Here is a 21,854-nt window from a genome sequence, read left to right on the forward strand (position 1 = left end):
TTTTAATTCCTATGACTTATCTTCACATAAAGGAAATTTCAAAATTGTATATAACTAGAAAAGAAAAGAAAAAAAAAATTTTTTCCTACAAAAAAAAAAAAATTCTTTTGAATTAGAATTTGTAAGAAGCCAATTCAATGCAGATTTTTTTCTTTTTTTTTTTTTTTTAATGAAATTAGTTTCAACTATATATATCTTCATCAGACATGGAATCAGTTTGTGTTTTTTTCTTTTCCTTACTTGTGGCATGGTGTCATTAAAATAGCAAAGTCTGTGTGGTCAGTATTTTTATTTATTTTTTTTTTTTCAAATGTTCAACACAGAAGGCTCACATGTGATTTGCGTGAAATAATTTTTTTATTTTTTTTACCTCGATGCATTGTGTACATTTGAATTAGAATTACTAAGTTAAAAAGCCAATCCAACAAAGAATTAAAAATTTTTCTTCTGTTTAAATGAATACTTGTTGGTCCCCCGACACAGTTCCATATTAACCCTGTTGATCATAATACTCTCGTTTGCATTTTTTTCATTAACAATACATTGAATTTTTTTTTTTTTTTTTTTTTTTGATTTTGCACAAATATTAGTCATGATGAAAGTAAATTTTTGCCAGAAAGGATTTTCTGAGATAACTTGGGTTGCCTCCTTGAGATCATTTGTTCGCACTTTTCTCAGTAACCCCGTCTTTTTTTTTTTTTTTTTTTTTTTTGCACAAACATTAGTCATGATGAAAGTAAATATTTTGCTCGTTGAGTGAGACCCCACATTGTCATTTATTTAAAAATTTAAAATCAACTTAGTTTTGACATTATACTTTTTTATCAGGTCTGGAATCAGTTTTATATTTTTCCTTGTAGCATGGTGTTGCTAGAAAAAAAAGATTCTGTGTTGTATTGGCTTAACTTATAAATTCTAATTCAAATTTATGCAATATTTACAACAAGAAAAAAAAAACACAATCTTATTTAAAAAAAAATTTTTTTTATATATATACAGGCTCCAAAAGACCCAAGATTTACTGTATGACAGCACCAAAGACTTTCTACAACTTCGTTATGAGCAACGATCCAACGAACGCAATTGGATGTCTGAGAAAGATCAGCTGCTCCAAGAATTGGACAAAATTCAAGAATGCTTTCAAAGTAAATGCGTTGAAACCAGGTTCTTCACTACTCCAGCTGGTCCTTTGGTCTCGACGGGTACTGGTACTCATGTTGGTGCTGGAGTCAATGCAGGGACAATGGCAGCTCCTCATACTATAGCAACTGGTACTCAATATTTTAATGGTCATGACCCCGAGATCGAGGAAAAGATGAAGGTAAAGCATTGTATTTAAAACACAACCAAAGTTTTGTACAACTGTTAATACTCGTTGGCCTCTTTCTAATGGGTCAAGATTGTTGCGAGATTGTTTAGCATCATTCATGATGATTTTGTTGGCATTCGTTTCCATAATATCTTTCTATTAAGAATTATTTCTAAAAGGATATCGAGTATTTATTGGAGGGACTATGTGAAGGTTGCTAACATCCTTAAATTAAAGTGTAGATGCTTTTGTTCTCAAGTGGCCTGGTACATGCATGAAGGAGATTATAACTGTAGAAAGTGTAGTATCTGTTCTTGTACTATGTTCCATAATCATATACAGCATAATCACGTTGATACGCTAGTTCCCATTAGATCATCAAAGTTAAGCAATGTCAGTACTAAAATGGGTGACCATTTGGAGATTCCAGGTGTTGTATGTGCTTTTCACTCATCTCTGCATTTTTTTCAGTCATCCTGGACTTCTCCTTGCCACTGGAGTTGCGCAGTGGTGTGGTTGGGATTGTGCAGTCCTTAACTCACAATTTCATGTGCAGCTACCCTTACAAGGGGTGTCCATTATCTTTGGAGACTGAACAGAGGCTTTCACTACGTTCTATATTTTCTGTCCTTGGTCAATGAAGGAGAAGTCTTAGATTGAGTTAATTTTTATTTTTGTTCCACTCTAGAGTGCCCATTTTTGGGAAGCTGGATTTCCCCATATTAAAGTACCAACTTTGTGTCCAATTTTTCCCTCATGGGGAGGCAAATAAATAGAAACAACCATCTTAACTTGAAATTTATTTTATTTAACAACTATTTTTCTTATTTAACAGTTGATTCTGGCTGTTTTTTTAAAGGACACAATGTCTAAAGAAAAGTGGTTGACAGTAGTCAAGGGTAACCCAAAGGCTCTTTTCTTCTGGAGAGGTGTAGGTGATGGCACTATTCGTTTTTCAGGATTATTCCTTTTGAGCGTAAAGTCATTCTTGAAATAGAAAAGTGTAATTCCAAGCAAAAAAGAATAGCTGCATAAATCCAGGCAAAGAATTCAGTTACCATCCGCAAAAATATATTGGTATTTTCGTTTGGACACTAAAAAGATAGCATGAGAGAATTCAACAAGATTTAGTCGTTTTATAAAGCTGTTCTTGCATTTGATTGGTTCATTCTTATCACACATGATAAAAAATAGAATCGCCCAATATTATGAGGGCATACCCTGACATAATGCCAAAAATCTTACAACAATTCCACTTACCCTTGATCATCTTTTTATTTTTTTACAAAGGAGTAATCACTTATCAAGGCCCAGAGGAAAAGGGTTAATAAGTGTACAGTTGTCAAAGGGAACATGTAGTAATCGTTAGTAGTGGAAATTTGGTAAATTGGATTACTTAAGGGGATGGCTCCTCAAGAATTTGTTTATGTTGGACTTGAAGACAACTATATTGTAGTCAGTTGGAAAGCAGGAAACCGGAACAGAGTTCCACAGGCATACATTTCTAAGAAAGGAGCTGTGTTCATAGAATCTACATTTAGGTTTAGGCACAGATAAAGAGTGGGGGTGGAAACTATTGATAGTGGTTACAGATAGATGAGTGTTTTTCATGTAAGTCAGGGCAGGGGGAACAATAGATTGAGTACTTGCCATCAAAATAATGATAAAGCAGATAAAAAATAAAGATTATAATGTTGAATGTTTAGTAAAACAGACATCAGGTATCTGTTTAAGTTTTTTGGTATGTCTTGACTGAGAATTACACTCTAATCTTGGCCCATTAACGATATTATTCCAAGTGGGCCAAGGGGTCCTTATCCAATAGGATCTTGCATGCTTTGCTCACCAAAACTTACTCATCATATTTGGTTTAACATCTGTTTTTAAACATGCTTTCAGAAAATGACTTTTTAAATTAACCTACTTCTGGCCAGGTCTTTATTTGCTATTTCTTCTTCACATATTTTCTTTGTTTTTTTCCCTTGTCAACTAATCCTGCTGCCTCCTCTGTTCTTTGGCAACTGATTATATAACTTACCACCGGTAAGAGACTGCAAATGTTAGATCTCTTGGCAATTGATTATAATGATGACCGTGTATTTAACCCATGGATTCCTATCCATGGGTTTAAATACATGGTCATCATTATAATTGACAGGTACTATCACTTTGGATGAGAGTAGACCTGGGAATAATTGTACTAAAGAGATAACTCCATATTCCCTGAAATCTTCAAAATTCAGATATAACCATTGTATACAGTTTTATGCAATACACAGTCATACTGCAAAGTAATATGTAATACAACTGCTTCTCTTAAGATTTTATGAAAGTTGTAACTTGCTAGCAGTTTACTTAAAAACTCAGCTATGTTTTTGGTTTCCGACAAAAGGAGGATGGACCTGTAAATTAACCTTTGTCCGGTTGTCTGTTCATCCGTTTGTCTCTCTGCACTTTTCTCAATGACCACGCCTTGGAATTTTTTAAAATTTTGCGCAAACATTAAACATGATATGAGTAAAAAAGTGACAGAACAAACTCTGGTTGCCCCCTCCCCCTACGGGTCCCTATCATGTTAAAATAGCTAAAATTGACACTTTTGTGCTTATTAAAAAAAAAAATTGATGCCTTGGATTTTTAAAAAACTGATTTCTATATAATTTTTTTTTTTTTTTTATGCTTCATAATAACTCTTGGGTGTGTCCCAGGGGTTCTTTTAGGGCTAATAAAAACACTCCATTTTTGGGACTATTTTACCATACTTGTCCAAAATTTTCTGTGTATGTCCATATAGCAGTTTTGCATAGTACTGACCTCAAATTTAAATATGTTAAGGCCTTGGAGACTTTTGGGGCTAAATGGGGGTTGGGACAATGATGGGACTTTATTTCGTTTTTGCATGGTGTAAAACTAAAATTTACATATGTTAAGGCCTAAAACTGCACCATTTGTTCATTTTCACCAGGATTTGATGTCCCCCTGGGGATTTGGGGGGCTAAATGGGAGAGGGGGCAAATGTCTCATTTACTGTGCACTCTTGGAGAACCATGCATGCTTCACTTGTGTTTTTTTTTTGTTTTTTTTAATGAAAATCTGTTCAGACAAGACATGGAGCCACTTAATGAGAGGATCTAAAAATACTACTTCAAGGTCAAAACTTGCCAATTATAAGTGTTAGATGAAATAGATTTCAGTCCAGAAAGCAGCAATTCTTCCCTCTTTGTCAGAAACATCACTCATGAAATATGAGGACTAAATAAGGGAAGTGAGAGTTATGTGGCTGCCAAAAGTAAACCCAAGATCCATTCACTACTCTCCTTAAACTTTCCACGTTAGTCATAAGTGTTTAATAGAAATTTGATTAAATTAAAAATCTGTACGCAGAATTTTTTTAAACCTTTACTTGTTTATAACTAACCAAGAGTAGAATCAGTTTGCATATTTTTAATTCAAATTTAAACAAGGCTTAGATTGAGGGAAAGAGTGAAAAATCCATTAATCCATTTCCCGCAAGCACGTGATTTTTTTTCTGATGAGAACATTTGAAAATTTTATCATGGAAAGAACATACAGACTTTACTTTTCTGGTGACAACTTTCCAAGAGGAAGGATGAAGAAAAAAGAAAAAACACAAACTGATTCTACTCCTGAAGAAGGTGTTATATTGCCGAAACTTAATTGATTATAAGCAAATATTTTTTAAAGAAATTCTACGTCATAATTCAAATTTAAACAATACTTACATGGAAGGGAGAAAAGTCCACTAATTTGAATTGCTTTATTTTTTAAAGTTTAATCTTGATTGTTTTAAATTTTTAAAAGTTAATGTTAAACTTTATATCACATTAAAATTGTGTGTATTTATATATTACTAGATGTACCCGACGTTGCCCGGTATTAAACATAGCGTTAAATTCCTTAAAAAATAAAGTAAAAAAAAAAAAAAAAACGGAAAGAAACTGAGATATGTGCATGTTTTTTCTAAACAGTTCACTTCTTGTAAGTAAAAAAAAAAAAAAAAAAAATACTCGAGCTGAGATTGAAACAAAAACCTAAAGACAGTGAGTTAAGTATAATGACCATTAAGCCAGCTTGACACTATCTTTAAAAAGTGTTTTAAACCTACTTATTCTTAACATAATATGAACGATTCACTCATGCGCGGTTGTGAAACAGTTGATAAACAGATAAAAATCCGATGACCTGCAATTACCAATTTTTCAAAGTTGACACCTTAGCAACCCTTTTTTCTAGATGAAAACTGATTAAAAGGTTTTCCACATGCCTGAATACCCTATATACCAAATTTCAAGTCTGTAGATTCAAAATTCATTGAGTATATAGGTTGAGAAGTATCCTCTCTCTCTCTCACACACACACACACACACACACACACATTCTCAGTTTTCTAGATTGGCATGAAATCAGGCTTTTTACTACTAATTTAATTTTAAATAAATGTTATATCTATTTTTTAGAATATACAATTTGAGCTTGAACAAACGCAGAAAATGTCGGAGATTTACAGAGAGCAAGCCATTTCCATGGAGGAGGAATTGTCACGGATCAGAGAAGAAGGTGATGTGACAAAAGAAATATTTAAGGTAAAAAAAAAAAATTTTTTTTTTTTTTTTTTTTTTTTTTTTTTTTTTTTCAGAATTTCCTGTATATTACACAAAACAAAAATAAAGAAAAATCTGTATGACAAAACAAAAATAACATATTCCAACTTATTGCGGTCCTGGATATGACCTTAAACTATATCCAGTGGTGAGGCCCCAGCTTGCGGGCTTTGGGGAATGTGGAGCCACCCTTTAATTGCCATTGCTCCCAGGCCCACTCTGACCCGGAGTAGTAGTACCTGTTAGGGTCCCAACTATGGGTTAAATAGAAACAGACTTGAAAACAGCAAATATATTCTATTAAAAAATTTTTCTTCAAAATCTTTGAATTCGGCATTAAATAACCTGAAGAGTTGATATGCCGTAAAACAAAAACAATCAAGCAACTTATTGCATGGAGGTAGAAACTGGTGGGCACCATTAAAAGAACGATTTTGAACCCATGAAGATGTAGATAGATCATTTCTGTCAGTGATAGTTGTGATACACAAAGTAATATCGAACCAAGACTGACAGATGAAATTTGTATCATTCTATGTTTTGCCTCTTTGTAAACATTGTCTACATTGACTCAATTGTGAGTATCTCCATTTCTTCCACTACTTTCATTCATGTGCTACACACATATTCATCTTTGGAAATAATCTTCAAGACAATAGTTAGGATATGCTAAGTCCCAACCCCCTCCCAATTCATAAAAGTAAGGGAGATAAATCTTTACAGCGTAAAATGACTTATCTCCCTTACATTATTTGATTCATTATTGAGCATTTTTTCCATTTCTTCTTTGTATATTAATAACTAACCAGCAGGACGTGTGGAACTTCTACAACGGACTCTTTCATATGTAATATGTTGATGTTAGCATTCTGTGGATGTTCAGCATAAATGGAGACGCTCTGATATTATTGTAGCTCTTTTGTTAAAATTGCAAAGGCATTTATCTAAGCTAGCAGGAATGTCTGGCATAGCCCAGTTGTAAATATGCTTAAATATTTTAATTTATGAAGATTTCGTATATCTTATTATAGAGTCGTGATTTCAAAAGTAAAAAAAGTATCTGGGTGCCATCAGCTAGAATCGAAACCGAAAGCAAAACTGTAGCATTCAAAGATCAATTTTCTATCGATTTTTTATACATTACTAGCCTGGGTGCCTGGTGTTGCACGGGTGTTTGGAGGTGTGTGTGGAGCAAAAAAAAAAAAAAAAAAATTAAAAAGTCGTAGTAGGCTGGCAGGCTTGAACCCGTATCGCAAAGGAGGAAAAGAATGTGAAAAAAAAAAAAACGTTACTCCTTTGCCGTTGCGTCCATCGCCAAACCGGAAGTGGCAAAGGTTTAAATTAAGGCTAGTCAATCGGAAAGAGGGGATGACTTTTGAAAATATTGGCAAAAAAAGCTACCCCTCCCTGTAGAAAAGTGGCAAGTTGAGGGTGAAGAAATTAATGTTTTTGCCAATTTTTTTATATTTGTCGTCTGAAGGTTCGAGCTTCAAAATGATACTAATCTCGTAAAAATCCGTCGCCTCTGTCGAAAGTTTTAGGCATAAATACATACATACATTTAAACAGACAGGTGAGATTTATATTATTAAGTTGTGATTTCAAAAATATATTCCTATGATTTGGATGCATCAGATTGAATAGAAAACCAAAACTTGTGAAGAAAATGTATAATAATATAACTTGAGTTCCTTCAGCTATATCCGAAACCAAAACGTATCAAGAATTCTTGGTAAAATTATTTATAACAAGAAATGGAAGGTCATAACAATTAAACAACAGTCATTCGGAAGAAAAGAGATGTAAGCGTGACAGACAAAATAACACACATGCTATCGTATTAATGTACAAATATGGAAACCATACTCTGTGCATGTGCAAATGGTGACTTTATAGAAATATAGGATACTGAGAGGTGTGAGAAGTTTTCTAGCCTTGTAGAGGGAGCCCATCTTCTTTGCATTAGATTTGGCAGTATCTTTTATTTGTTCCAATTTATGTTAACTGTGAATTTTAGGTCGATGATTGATTCAATATCTGATGGAATATGTTGTTTTTATTGAAGCTGCATTTGTGTTTTTTTTTATTTTTTATTTATTTATTTTTTTTTATAATTCACTTGAAATGCAGTGTTTTGACTTTACTTTGAACACGCATAAATGATTATGGAGATATATTACTTTTGCCTGTGATCGTTGTAACACAAATGCAAGTAATATCGGACTAAGACTGATGGATGTAATTTGTATCATTCTATGTGTTGCTTCCTTGTAAATAAAATGTCAAATCAACCTTGTGTACTCCTCATTTCTTCCACTAATTTTAGTCATTCATATGCTGCACACATACACTCATATTTATCTTTAAGCATAATTTTCTGCAAGGCATTGATAATTATAATATGCAAAGAGCCCTCCACCCCAGTTCTAAAAGTAAGGGAGATAAATATCTTTGGAGCATAAAATGACTTATCTCCCTTACATTATTTGATTCATTATTGAGCATTTTTTTCCCTTTTTATATCAATAACAGATGTGGAAACAATGCTCTGTGCATATGCGAATAGTGGCTTCATATAAATATAGGATACTGGGAAGTGTGAAAAGTTTTCTAGCCTTGTAGAGGGAGCCTATCTTCTTTGCATTAGATTTGGCATCGTCTTTTATGTATTTGTTTCTATTCCTATTAACTGTGAATTTTAGGTCAATGATTCATTCAATATCTGATGAAATATGTTGTTTTTATTGAAGACTAGCGGGAGTATCCGGCGTTACCCGGGAGTTTGGAGGTGCAAAAGAAAAAAAAAAGTGTTAGTAGTCAGGCAGGCTCGAACTCGTGACACGAAGGCAGAAAAGAAAGTGAAAGAAAACGTGACTTCTTACCGCTACGCTACAAGGCTATAGAAAGTGAAAAGCATTCAAATTTAGTGATGTCAATCAAAAGTTGACTTGCTAAGTAAATACACAGGTGCAGAAATAAATGTTGGCTGAAGGCCAGTTCAGCTTTCCGCCTTTTCATTTATGTTTCCCCACGATGTTCGGGAAACCAAGCTCCCCCCCCCAAAAAAAAGGAGAAACTATCAAATGAATAGCAATTGTCTGATATGAAGGATATTCCCCACATTGATTAAAGCTGATTGCCTTCAAGACGTGGCCATGAAGGTCAGCGAGCTGATTTGATTCAATTTAGTTTCAATTTATTTATACGAAAAAGACAAGCAAATACTGGAAACCAGGTTATTTTTTTAAAAACTCGCTCAAAATAAATGTTGAGATAACGACCGTTCGCAAATTGTAGATATTATAATCTAAGGAGTGTATAAAAAGTTCTAAAATATAGAACCCCGCAAAAAGCCTTTGTTGGGCATACAAACACGTGCACTACCATTTTGCCTTTTATATATATATATATATATATATATAGATGATTGAACAATGATTTTTTTTTTTTTTTTTTTTTTTTTTTACCAACCAGGAAAGGAGTGGTAAAATGTCTAAACGTCTGCAAATGATGAACACTCGTTACCAGGAATTGGAAAAACGGAGACACTTTGAAGTTGAAGGATTTAAGAATGACATAAAGAATTTGAGAAGTAGATTAAAAGATGTCGAAAGACAACTTTATAAGGTAAGTTACATCATTGGTCTCATTTAATTGCCTCCCCACGAGTGCAAAGTTAACCACAAGATTGTTTTTGTTTTTTATGAAGAAAATCCAGCTCCCTCCCCACCTCCCCAAAAAGAGAACTCTTCATTGGAACAAAAATCCTAATTACCTTAGTTTAGAAGGATAGAATAGACTAGATAGCCAAAAGGTCAATTCTTATTGAATTATCTCCCCATGTAGCAGGACACTTTCTTCTGAAGTATTTAAAAAATTTTCGAGGCTAGAACTATTTCCTCTGAGTTTAGATTTCGTGAAACACAGAATTTTGGAAGCTTCTGTACCATATGTTTGAGAATTAGGACTACAGTTCTTCCTCAGTTGCAAAGACAGAGATATCTGTGTTCTACTCTCTCCATGATGACAGTAAATCCTCGATGGCCTTTGAGCCTAGATAAAAGGTTACTTGTTTGTAAAAAAAAAAAAAAGAAAAAATTTTGTATTATTGGACTAAACATAAAGTAAAAAATCAATTGGAAAAGAATTGGAGGGGTCATAAATCACTATTTTGCACATTGACCCGTGGCATAATGGATAAAACACCAAGTAAAATTCAGTTCTAAATTCAACTTTTCTGGAACTTGAAGGTTCAATCTTCAGTAAGGGTGATACTAAAAATACAATTGTGAATTACTTTAGACTTCTACCTGGTTTGGGTTGACAGAACGAGAGCATGCTACCCCCATGGATTAAATAAAATAAATAAATTAAATAAAAAGTTTCATTAGAAATTCTGTGCAGAATTTGGAGTTCGTCGGAGGATTCCCAGATTACAGATCCTAATGTTCACCTTTCTTACCTAACCCTAACCCTAACCCGACTTGTCTGTGAGCACAGGCGAATGAGGATTAACTACCTTTCAGATACCAATTATACCTACAAAAATGTTCATTCTATATTTTTTAGTAAAATGCTGATTTTTTATTTATTTTTTTTTTTTTATTTAAAAAAAAAAAAAAATAAAATAAAAAAATAAAATTTCTACTTAAATCGTTGGAGCCTCTCATAGATGCTGATTTTTACCTTTTTAATCAAACTCTATTGATTATTTTAGAAGTAAAAACCTAATTTTCAGAAAACTGAAAATATTAATTTTTACTAAAACTTCAAGACATCCATGAAGTAGGTAGGAGAGTTAGATGACTTTGGTTTCACTTTGTTGGTTGAAATTGATTGGAGTTTGTGCTGCTCTCCTTTCACACACAAGGAGATTGTGTTCTACTTTTTTGCCACTGAATGCTCCCATCTCTGTATTTATTGTTCCTATTCACTTGCCTCCCCACAAAGGCAGAGTTAGACACAAGGTCGGTTTTTAATGTGAGGAAAATCCAGCTCCTCAAAAAGGGGCAGTCTGGATAGGAACAAAAATAAAAATTGCCTCTGTCTAGAAGGATTTCTATTCCACTGACCGAGGGCAGAAAAGGTGAAGTGTGGCGTTAGAACAGATACTACACTGTGATCTTGGCCCGAAGGCCAAGGAACATAAAATCTCTACTAAGCTGGGATATTTATCAGAAAAAAAAAACTTGTTGAAAAATTGGTTCTGTTTTATCTAATGGAGAAGGTGAACCTGAAAATTTTCTGGTATAATTACTGGACGCTTGTTAAGATTAAGACAACAGGTCGATTTTTTTTTTTTTTTTTTTTTTTTTTTTTTAATATATCGTTTTAAGCAAAAATGATATTACGTACTTAATTGTCACGTTGAAAATAGTAATGTATCCAAAAAATTATGAATATTCATCAAGTAGAACAACTGATATTGTGTTTTTAGTAAAACAAAACGTCTATTGCTATAGACAACAAATATTGCGGCCATGAATAAATAATCTAAAATATTCCTTTTGGAGTTATGTCCCCTGCGTGTAGACTCCTATTGTCTATTTTATAATGTCTAAGAAAAATGCAATATTACTCAATTTTCCGTAAAAATTACTTTTAACTATAAATAATTTTCTATTCAATGATTTTTCATAATTTTTTGATATATTACTATTTTCGGCATAACAATTAAGTCCCTAATATTGTCTTTGCTTAAAACGACACATTTTAAAAAATCGATCTATCAACTGTATCTTAAACACTGATTACTGCAAGTAGAAATTGCGGTGCATCATTTCCCATCTATTTCTGTCAAAATGTCTGAAAAGAAAATGTATATTATCAGAAATGACAAACTGGATGAATATTTCCAAATAGAAAAATATGAAGCAATGTGAAATGTGGACAGGAAAAAAAAAAACACCATGTAAATAAAAAAAAAAAAAATTTTCAATGAAAAACAATAACTTTAAAAACAAATTATCATGCTGATTATTAAAATGATATTTAAAGCATTACATTTATTTTACAAGAAGACGTACCCAGCGTAACGGAAAGAAATGGAGATGTGTGCATGCGAGTATTGTTTTTTTTGTTTTTTCTGAACAATTTACTTCTTGTAAGTTAAAAAAAAAAAAAAAAAAAAAAAACTTGAACCATAATCGAAATCAAAACCCAAAGACCATGAGTTAAGTACGATAACCATTAAGCCAGCTTAACATAATCTTTAAAAAGTGTTTTCAAACATACTTATTCTTAACATAATGTGAATGCTTCGCGCATGCACAGTTGTAAAATAGTTGACAAACAGATAAAAATCCGATGACCCGCAATTACTAATTTTTCAATTTTTATCCCTTAGCAGCTCTCTTTCCTGGAGGAAAACCAATTAAAAAGTTTTCCACATGTCTGAATACCATATATACCAAATTTCAAGTCTGTAGATTAAAAATTTGTTGAGTATATAGGTTGAGAAGTGTCCTCACATACATGCACACATTCTCACTTTTATAGATATATAGATGAGACACAATTTTGAAGTGCATGATAAACAACAGATTAAAGGGGGATAATGGAGAATAATTCTTCATGGTACAAAGAAAATAAATACCCTAATAAAAATTGGACAGAATTCATAAATTATTTGTATTTTAAATGAAATATTTTACAATGTCTAATTTTTTAAATTTTTATTCACGTTATTAAGAATAGTAGATATTTCCACTAAAAAAAAAAAAAAAAAAAATCTATTATCAAAGGCTTCTCTTCAAGGTTACAGTTTTATCAAACCAAACACTTTGAATAAATATAAAAACTTGAAACATAAAAACTTTTACCAAAATGACTGAACGCGAAAAAGGTTGACACGCCGTGAAACAAAACCACCAAATCAAACACCAAGAATAAATATTTGAATATATAAATAACTTGAAGCATGTAAACTTTTTTCTAAGATTACTATATTCGACATTAAATAACCTGAAAAGGGTTGATATGTCATAAAATCAATCCAAGCTCTGTTTTAATTTTACCAATTTGTATCTTTGGGTAACACTAGAATAATGACAGAATTCGCGATTATTTCTGTCTTAATTTCATTTCCTCAAATAATGGCAAAGTTTTGAGAAATCTTTTGTCTGGTAATTCTTTGTTGATTTACAATTGTTACAATGTATGATTTGTTACAGTTTCAAATTCAAGCTTTTGGAGTTAGCGATGATCTATTTGGAGATTTTGTGAGTAATGCACTAGTATTTTATTTATTTATTAAAATTTTATGCTCAAGAATCAAGGAAATTGATTTGGTAAGGTGTACGCACCAGAAGAATTTCAGTTGAATCTCTATAATTTGTGATGTTTCTTTTCTAACTTTTTAAAACTAGGGATGTTTATATGTACAAGATTGGCTTCTAAATTAATGAACTGATCATTGTGAATTTTGGAACATAGCTGCTAGACCTAAGGTGTTTAAATGTGACCTATATTTAGTTTTATGCAAAGGTGGTAAAAAGGGAATGGAAGACCTTTTTGTGAAAATTCTGATACCTCTAATTTTTGTGAAATTTGAATCATCGATATTAGACATTAATAAATATTCCGTAAAATTTCACTTTCTTTTGGAGTATTTTAAAGGGTTTTTAGTACGCATAATATTGGCATAACACCTTGTTTTAAAATTAAATGTTTTTCAGATTTGTAATTTATTTGATCCATAATTATTATACATCATTTAAGCAAGATTAATGGAATGTGCCCTGATGAACTTGTTGCACTTGTGTCCCCCTCAATGTACATATCCCCGACAAACCCACTTAGCAACAAAATCACACCCCTTCATTGTTGAGGTCCCTTTCTACTCTAATAGCTTCTTCCCTTAAATAGCTAGACTTTCTTTTCCTGCTTCCCTGACTGTACTGATACGCAAAAATTTAAATGTAACAAACTAACATCTTGTTAATCTTTCTTAGGCATGGTCCCAAGTATTAGCCCCTTACATTCAAGTGGCAATATGCCTTAGGAGTGAATGCGAGCTAAAAAGACTACCTGAATTTCAATTTCTTAAGATTCTTTAAGCTTGGGACTTTTTCTAGCATAAAAATTATGTAAACTATTTTGATCAAAATAAAAATAAGGATTCTAGACATAAGGTTTAATATCATTATATTTTTATTTTAATCTTTGATCTTCATAAGGGAACATATAACTAGTGCAAAAATGTTCAGTGCAGAGAATTAATTTTATCTGTCTCGGGACAGGTATTCTAATTTCTAAAATAAAAATTGTTGAGCTAAAGAATTTTTTTTTTTCAAAACCAGAATTAGTATATTTTCGAAATTATGTCTCAACTGGTACGGTCGTGTCATTTACCATCAATCATCTGAAATACTCGCATCCGTGTTGACTGTCCAAATCCATGCAGTAGGCCACTTAAAACATGGAGCAGATTGGTTAATAATGACCTGGTCCTATCAGAAGGCATAAACAAAATGATGGCAATAGTTGGCAGTCATTCATGAAATGTCTCTCATCTTGAGACACACAGATAAGAGATATATATATATATATATAATGTAGTCATCGACATACAGTCCTGTTTCATTGTATCACAACTCATCAGTGCCGCTAGACTAGCACCTCTCCCAAGCCAAGGTTCGAACCTAGAACCGTCGTGTTGACAGTTGGCAGTTCTACCCCTTGACCACGGAAGCGATGCCCGCAAATAATCTGTCCGAATGTCTATTTAAACAAACATTCGTCCGCCACTTGTACAGTGCTCAAACCGCTTGTTTTGTAAACGAACCGTGAGCTTTGCATTTTCCAGCCGAATTAAGTAGCGAGTGAGATTATTTACGACAGTGCTCAACCCAAAGAGGGAGACTGGGATTGAATGAGGATCAATGATAGCTCCACACTTCCGATACATTTGTCATCGAAATCTGTTAAATTGCTCGCTACTGTTGATTTTTATGTAATTATTTCTTGAATCAAAGTTTAAAAAGAAAAGGTAAAGCACCATAGTTCAGTTGTGTTCTAAAAAGAAACATTCATTTTGAATGCACCCCTATCTTATAACAAAAATTTACAGTTGATTCTGTGCCTTTCTGCTTGTGTGGTGATAAAACTTCCCAAATGCACTTGTGATGTTAGGTTGTATAAAAGTGTTAATTTTCGTCAAAATCAGAATTCCTTCTTTATTCAGATTTTTTTTTTTTTTTTTTTTGATTATTGACACTGATCAGACACATTCCAATACAATACCTACATAAGAACACTCTCAGACCTATTAAGTACCTTCGTGTGAAATTTAAAAGAAATAAGCCCAGCCGTTTCTGAGTCCATAGAGAATGAACTCACACACACACACACACACAGTTATATAATAGTAGAAGATAGATAGATTGATTGATGGTGTTTGTGTGGAATCAATTTAATAAAGTTACTTGCCATAAAAAAAAAATCTGTTGGAAGTGAAAAGAATATTTCAGATATAAAAAGTTTAATAATCTAGAATCTGATTAATCTATATATAAAACTCAGATCAGCTTGTTTGTTTGTTTGGGTGTTGAAACCGTCCCTCCGGTTTGTGACTTCCAGTTTCCAAAAATTTATCTGCTTACCTATTTCATGCCTCCCTGCCCTGTCTCAAGTCCGATATTGAAAGCCGCTGCTGCTATTCAAAGCATACACAAGATCAACAATATTGTTTTGTTTTTAATTATTTTAACATGTTTTCCTTATAAATAAATGTAATTTAACTCCATTAAGTTAAAAAAAAAAAAAACTGATATAAATATACAATATATAACTATAATCATATTTACTGCTTTTAGTAGCGCTTCTGTGAATTCTGACCATTTATTTTTTTTTTTCAAGCCTTACTTAAAAAAAATATCCCCTCTTCAAGGAGGGGGGGAGGATAGAAACTTGGTTTTAGTAGTGCTTTTAGTAGGGCCTCCTTAATTTTAATTAGTGCTTGCAGTAGTGCTCTGGAGGCTTCCTGAGTTTTATTTTTTCACTCATCACTTAAAAAAATGTTTTCTCAAGACAATATAATCTCAAAACCACTTTTTATTTTGAACATTGTTTATCTTGCCCTTTAAAGGCCAATAGGTAGACTAGTATAAAATAAAGTGAAAGAATAAGAGAAAAACTAATATAGGAAAGGAAAATGCAGAATTCAGGTGGGGTAAATAAATGATTAATAAATAAGGGTAGGGGAAGTTGCTTGTCTAGCCACACTGATAAGCTGCGAAACAGTACTGTATGTGGATGACTATAGACAGAGAGGGAGAAGAGAAAATATTGTATCAAGCAACTAATAATATTTTTTTAAAAATTCAAATTGACTGTTAAAAAACAAAATAGAAACTTGAAAAAAAAATAAGCAAAATGTATGATTGTGCTATTTAAATAATTAGCGATAATTAAAAAATGAAGCTATTTGACGTTAATAATTTTATAAATATGTAGTATATATTGTATATTATCGACCTAGATTTAGGGTTAGTCTTTGGATGTTTGTATTGTTTTTTGTTTGTTTTTTTGCTTTGTATTTTTTGTTTGTTTTTATTGTTTTATTTTATTTTATTTTTTTTGCTTTACATTCATCTTGTCACTAACCCTAAGTCCAATGTGATGGTATTATAAAAATACTTAAACATAAAGACACGCACTGTTTTAGTTTTTTAATCTTCGTTTTTAATATGTGTACACCTTACCAAGTCAATTTATCATTTTTTTCCGTTTGTGAGAATAAATTTTTACATTTTCGTCTTCTCAAAGTTGATTTTTATCTGTTGGTCTGTCTATGAAGCCTCGACATAGAAATGTGACATTTGGTAAGAATTATGTACTTTTCTATGCCCATAACTTCAGTTATGTAATCTATATTTTCACACACTTACCGTTATCAATATGTTCTTTTCTTTTTACTTTTGTTTTATTTTTATTTTTCCATATCTAATTTTTTTTTTTTTTCTAGAAAAGCAAAAATCCTCAAAAATTGAAAGATAATCTATGCAACCGAAATATGTATTTAATTAATTCCTAATTCAGTCATGTGAATTGGAGTTTAAAGAATGCACACTTGAAATGGATTATTTTGTTCTCTTCATGAATAACGAAAACATCCAGTAGCAGTAGTCCTTTTTTTTTTTTTTTTTTTTTTTTTTTCCATCAACAACAAAACATATGCAAATGACATGGCATCTAAAAAACACATCTCTTGAGCTAAAAATCTGTCTTTTTTATCCTTCTGTTTTGAACTCCCAACAGTGCTTAATCTTGCATAATCACTCTCACCTTGTATCGAAATGATTTTGGGTTTGCGTGCCACTGTTTCTGCTTATTTCTCAGTCTCTCTGCACTGTTACCACAAAAGTATACCATATTAAGAAAAAAATAAAAAAAGTTAGGATAAGAAAATCAACACATTTGAAATATGCTCTTACATTTAAAGAAAAAAAAAATTTGCATCAAGTATTTTAGGGGATTCATCTCACAGTCATCATATTCAAGTTGATGTCAGTTTAACATACTGACATCTTTGGACTGCTTTTAGAAATTGACTTCCAAACTAACCTATCTCTCGCTAGGTCTTTATTCCTTTTGTCTTCAAATCCATCCTTATCACTTGCAATGTTTTCCTTGGTCATCTTTGCAAACTGACCTTGTTATATCAACTGTTCTACAGCTACTAATCCAAGCATTATCATCCATTCTTTCAATGTGACCAAACCAACAAAGTCTCCTGTTTTGCAAACATCTCCCTATCCTGTCCAGATGTAATCTTCCTCTAAGGTCATCAGATCTAAGCATGTCTTTAAAAATCACATTACGCATTAATTGTATTATTTTCTTCGTATTATTTTTCTCTATCTCCATGCCACACATATCCTCAACCCTCACTGACCATTAGTTTTATTTCGATTCTTTAGACTACTGTTCTCATCTTAAATGTTATTTTCACAATGTTTTGGTCGATGTAACCTCTGACCTTCTTCAGGTGTATCATGTCGAACTCTGTAATCTGCATGGAATTTCGAACAGAACACTTTATTTAATCCACGGAAGGTAGTATGCTTTTGTTACGTCAGAAGTCGTACGTAATTCACAATTGTATTTTTAGTCTTGCTCACGCTGAAGATTTCTAGCAGAGTAATTTACAACTGAATTTTACCAAGTATTTTATACATCTAAATAAGATCAGAGGTTACACCAACTGAAACGTTGTGAAAATAACCCTCAGAGTGAGAACAGTTGTTTGACGAATCCAAATATCATTTTGTGCACACATGTCTGATATATACTCTTCCTTTGGTCGACAGCAATAATGCTCTGCTTGTTAGTAATGACAGAAGTTAACCCTTAAAAGATTTTTTTTTTGTTTTTTTACAAAAATTCCAACACTCCTCAATATCTTTTCCCTTTTTTTTATTTTTTTTTATTTATTTATTTTTTTTAACTCCAGGTAACACTTGGTTTAGCAGAAGAAATGGATGAAAAACGTCCCGATGACTTGGACTTGAAAATCCTGCGAAATGTTCGCTTGTCAACTGGTCGTTCTCAGAAAATCATGGGAGAGCTGAAAAATCTCAAATCTAAAGTCTATAGTTTGGAAAATGACTTACGGCAATTGTGATCTCATTCATAAAACAAAACCGTTCTTGTCCAGAATTTCTTCTATATCAAAAAAACAAAAATAAAAAAATCTATATGATGTGCATACCCATGACGGAACAAAAATGTTGTATTCCAAAAATCATGTAAATTGATCAAGCAGCTTTATTTATAACTAAGAAAACCAAATTTTATAAGTAAACAAGAAGACTGTCTTGCATTGCCATCTTGAAGAAAAAGATAGATGGAGATAGCAACAATAATTCAAACTCGGGAGATCAGCCTTGTATTGCCTACAATTTCCCATTAATCAGTTAAAATAGGAAAATAAAACTACTTGATCAATTTATATGATTTTTCGAATATGATCTTTTTGTTTTGTCACGAATACATACATCATAAAGATTTTTTTTTTGTATTTTTGTTTTTCAATATAAGAAATTCTGAACAACCATTAAGCTGTCTTGTAAAAAGAAACATGCCAAATTCAAATTGTCATTGCTGCTGCCGTCCTTCATCGATAAAAAAATTGGGGTGTACATTTTTTTATTTTATATAAATCTATAATCTAATTCATTCATGAAACAATATTTCTCTCTTCGGTAGGAACATTGTTAATATACATAAAAATGAAATTTCTATCTTAATCAATTCGGATGTATTTTTCTTTTTTGTATGTGTGTGTGTAAATTTGTATTACCAAACACTTTGTGGCCATATTTCAATTATCTCCTACCTCCTGAAGTGTACTTAAGAATTTTTATGAAAAAAAAAAAAAAAAAATTAAAAAAAGATTTTTTTTTTCTTTTAATGTATATTTATCTATTTACTCTATTTATCAACCAATGTGTACAAAGAGATGTCATTTTTAGGAAAATAGCTTTTGCAAGGGAGGTAACTCTTTTAAAAAATATATCTTAACCTGTATCTTCGATTCTGGTTAATCCATTTTGTTTTTAAGTGCAGTATGTTCTAATATAACAAATCAAAAAAAAAAAAGTAGCATAAATAATTTTGATGGAACAAGTTACTTTGTTAATTCATTTCAGTTTATGTAAATGCATTTTCTTTCTCATCTGATATTTGATTTTCTCTCAGATTTTGGAAAATTTTAGTTGATGTTTGTTTTCTAACATATCTTCATGATGTAACCAGTTATCTTGATATTAAGTAGAAGCTTTCTATTCATAATCAAATATACATACATATATATAATATCTATATATATATATATATAATGATGAGAATAATGGAAATAGTATTCAAACGAGATAGAGAGATAAAAAGAACAAACCAAATCACACGCCCATCAACGTTTCGTCTTTATTGTAAGACTTCTTCTTCATCCAGAGTAAGTCTTACAATAAAGACAAAACGTTGATGGACATGTTACTTGGTTAGTATTTTTTATCTCTCTATAGTGTGTGTGTGTGTGTGTGCATAATATATTTAGCATATCTGAACTGCTGCTTCAACCTTTTTATTTTTTATTTTTATCTACTAAGTTTCATTTTTAAAATAGAAAAATAAAAATGTATTTACATTCTTTTCATTCTTATTTTATCCTTTTTTTTCATATTTTTCTATTTTCCAATTTTTTTCCTTTCATTATCTTATTTCTTTTTTTCTAAATCCAATAACTTCTTTTACAACGTTCTTACAATATAGTGTTTTTTTTTTTTTCTAAAAGTGTCTTCATTCTTTATGAAAATTTATGAAATTAGATCATTTGAATTTATTTAAATAAAAATTCTGGTTCTGAACTAGTTTTAAACATCAAATTACCTTTTTTTTTTTTTTTCACAATTTAGTTTAAATTAACTTTTAATTCCTCTGTCCATAATATGTTGTATTTTAGACTATGTACGGTAGAGTTTCTTCATCTATTTTTACACTTGCATAACCCTCAAAATATATTACGTCTTGAGGAACCTCTGTGCAAAAAACAAAATTATATTTAAAATATCTTCATTTTATTTTCATCATAGCTCATGCAATAAATATAGTATAATAGGAAAGATTAATACTTCATCAAATTTTTCCATAATACAAATTAAACTTCATAGTGTTCATTTATAGTGCCTCATCAAATAAAAAATCAAAACTGCATTAGCTCATCGCCATTTTTTTTTTGTGAAACTCTAACGACTTTCTATAAAAGAAAATCAAAATTTGAGGTGCATTAAGATTTGTGGTATAGGCAATAAGTTATTTTTTAATTTTTTTTTTTTTTTTTAAGATTATGACATGCTGAACGTTTTGGAGTTAAAATCAAGTTAGTATTCCCTATTAATAGAAAAAAAAAAACTTTTATACTTTTTAAATTTGTACATAGGTTTATAACCAATAGGTTGTCCTAGCAAATATGGTGTCTTGTATGAAATTTTATTTACTCATTTAAAGTGTTTTCTTTAAGATTTCATGTGTAATACTAAATTGATTTTAATGCCATAATGTTCAGAATGTCATAATCTTGAAAAAAAAAACCTATCGCCTTTTTGAAATCTCTTGACTTTACCAAAAAAATTGTTTATATGTGGCCGTTCATAGAAATGAATATGAAGTTTTTACTTCTATTCTGCTATGACAGAATTCGTAACTATTTTTTGTCCCTTGTTTTTTAAACATGTGATTTCGTGAATTACTTAGAATTTTCTGTCATGATTAAAATGTGCTTCAGTTCAAGATTTTACTTAAATTTTCGATTTTTGTTACAACAAACTTTTTTTCATTATTTTTTATTTCATTTTTTTCATTATTTTTTATTTCATTTTTTTCATTATTTTTTATTTCATTTTTTTTATTTCATTTTTTATTTCATTTTTTTTTTCTTTTTTCTTTTTTTTTTTTTTTACCCAAACTTTTTAAAAAATATTTTTCAGTTTTAGTTTATTTTTGTTTAAGTCTTTCACCTTGACACTCCCCTTCCCTCAATATTTTTTGTATCTTCACATCTTTCGGCTGTTTGTCTTCACTATCACTAATCTAATTCTTCTTCTCTCTTATATAGTTTTGCTCTCTCTCTCTCTCTCTCTCTCTTTCTCTCTCTCTCTCTCTCTCTCTCTCTCTCTCTCTCTCTCTTTCTCTCTCTCTCTCTCTCTCTCTCTCTCTCTCTCTCTCTCTCTCTCTCTCTCTCTCTCTCTCTCTCTCTCTCTTCTCTCTCTCTCTATGATTGGTTAAAAATGTATTTAACACTAATGATAAAATTTTAAAAATTGTCCTTCTCTAGATAAAAAAACCCCAAAAAACAACCGTTTGGAATTTGTGTAATATTGTACTTATAGTGTTGCTTGAGGATCTTTTTTCTTTCACATTTTTTA

The 21,854-nt window shown here is 31.4% G+C and overlaps 1 protein-coding gene across 5 annotated transcripts in view; it reads left to right on the forward strand.

Moving 5' to 3' along the window:
• Window positions 1-19,181, forward strand: part of LOC145252571 (coiled-coil domain-containing protein 77-like) — a 113,969-nt gene extending 94,788 nt beyond the window's left edge. For 3 of the 5 annotated variants that reach the window (XM_080112196.1, XM_080112193.1, XM_080112194.1), the window contains 5 exons: window positions 1,000-1,321; window positions 5,788-5,913; window positions 9,406-9,558; window positions 13,104-13,151; window positions 18,386-18,689. In XM_080112196.1, the coding sequence (XP_079968322.1) occupies window positions 1,000-1,321; window positions 5,788-5,913; window positions 9,406-9,558; window positions 13,104-13,151; window positions 18,386-18,556 (820 nt within the window). In that variant the 3' untranslated portion in view covers window positions 18,557-18,689. Of the gene's footprint in view, window positions 1-999; window positions 1,322-5,787; window positions 5,914-9,405; window positions 9,559-13,103; window positions 13,152-18,385 lie in introns of all 5 variants that reach the window. The other 2 variants (XM_080112195.1, XM_080112197.1) reach the window with 1 other exon arrangement.
• Window positions 19,182-21,854: the final 2,673 nt, after the last annotated feature.

This window comes from Euprymna scolopes, chromosome 29 (assembly GCF_053919585.1).
Source record: "Euprymna scolopes isolate OS-2025 chromosome 29, ASM5391958v1, whole genome shotgun sequence".
Classification (NCBI taxonomy): domain Eukaryota; kingdom Metazoa; phylum Mollusca; class Cephalopoda; order Sepiida; family Sepiolidae; genus Euprymna; species Euprymna scolopes.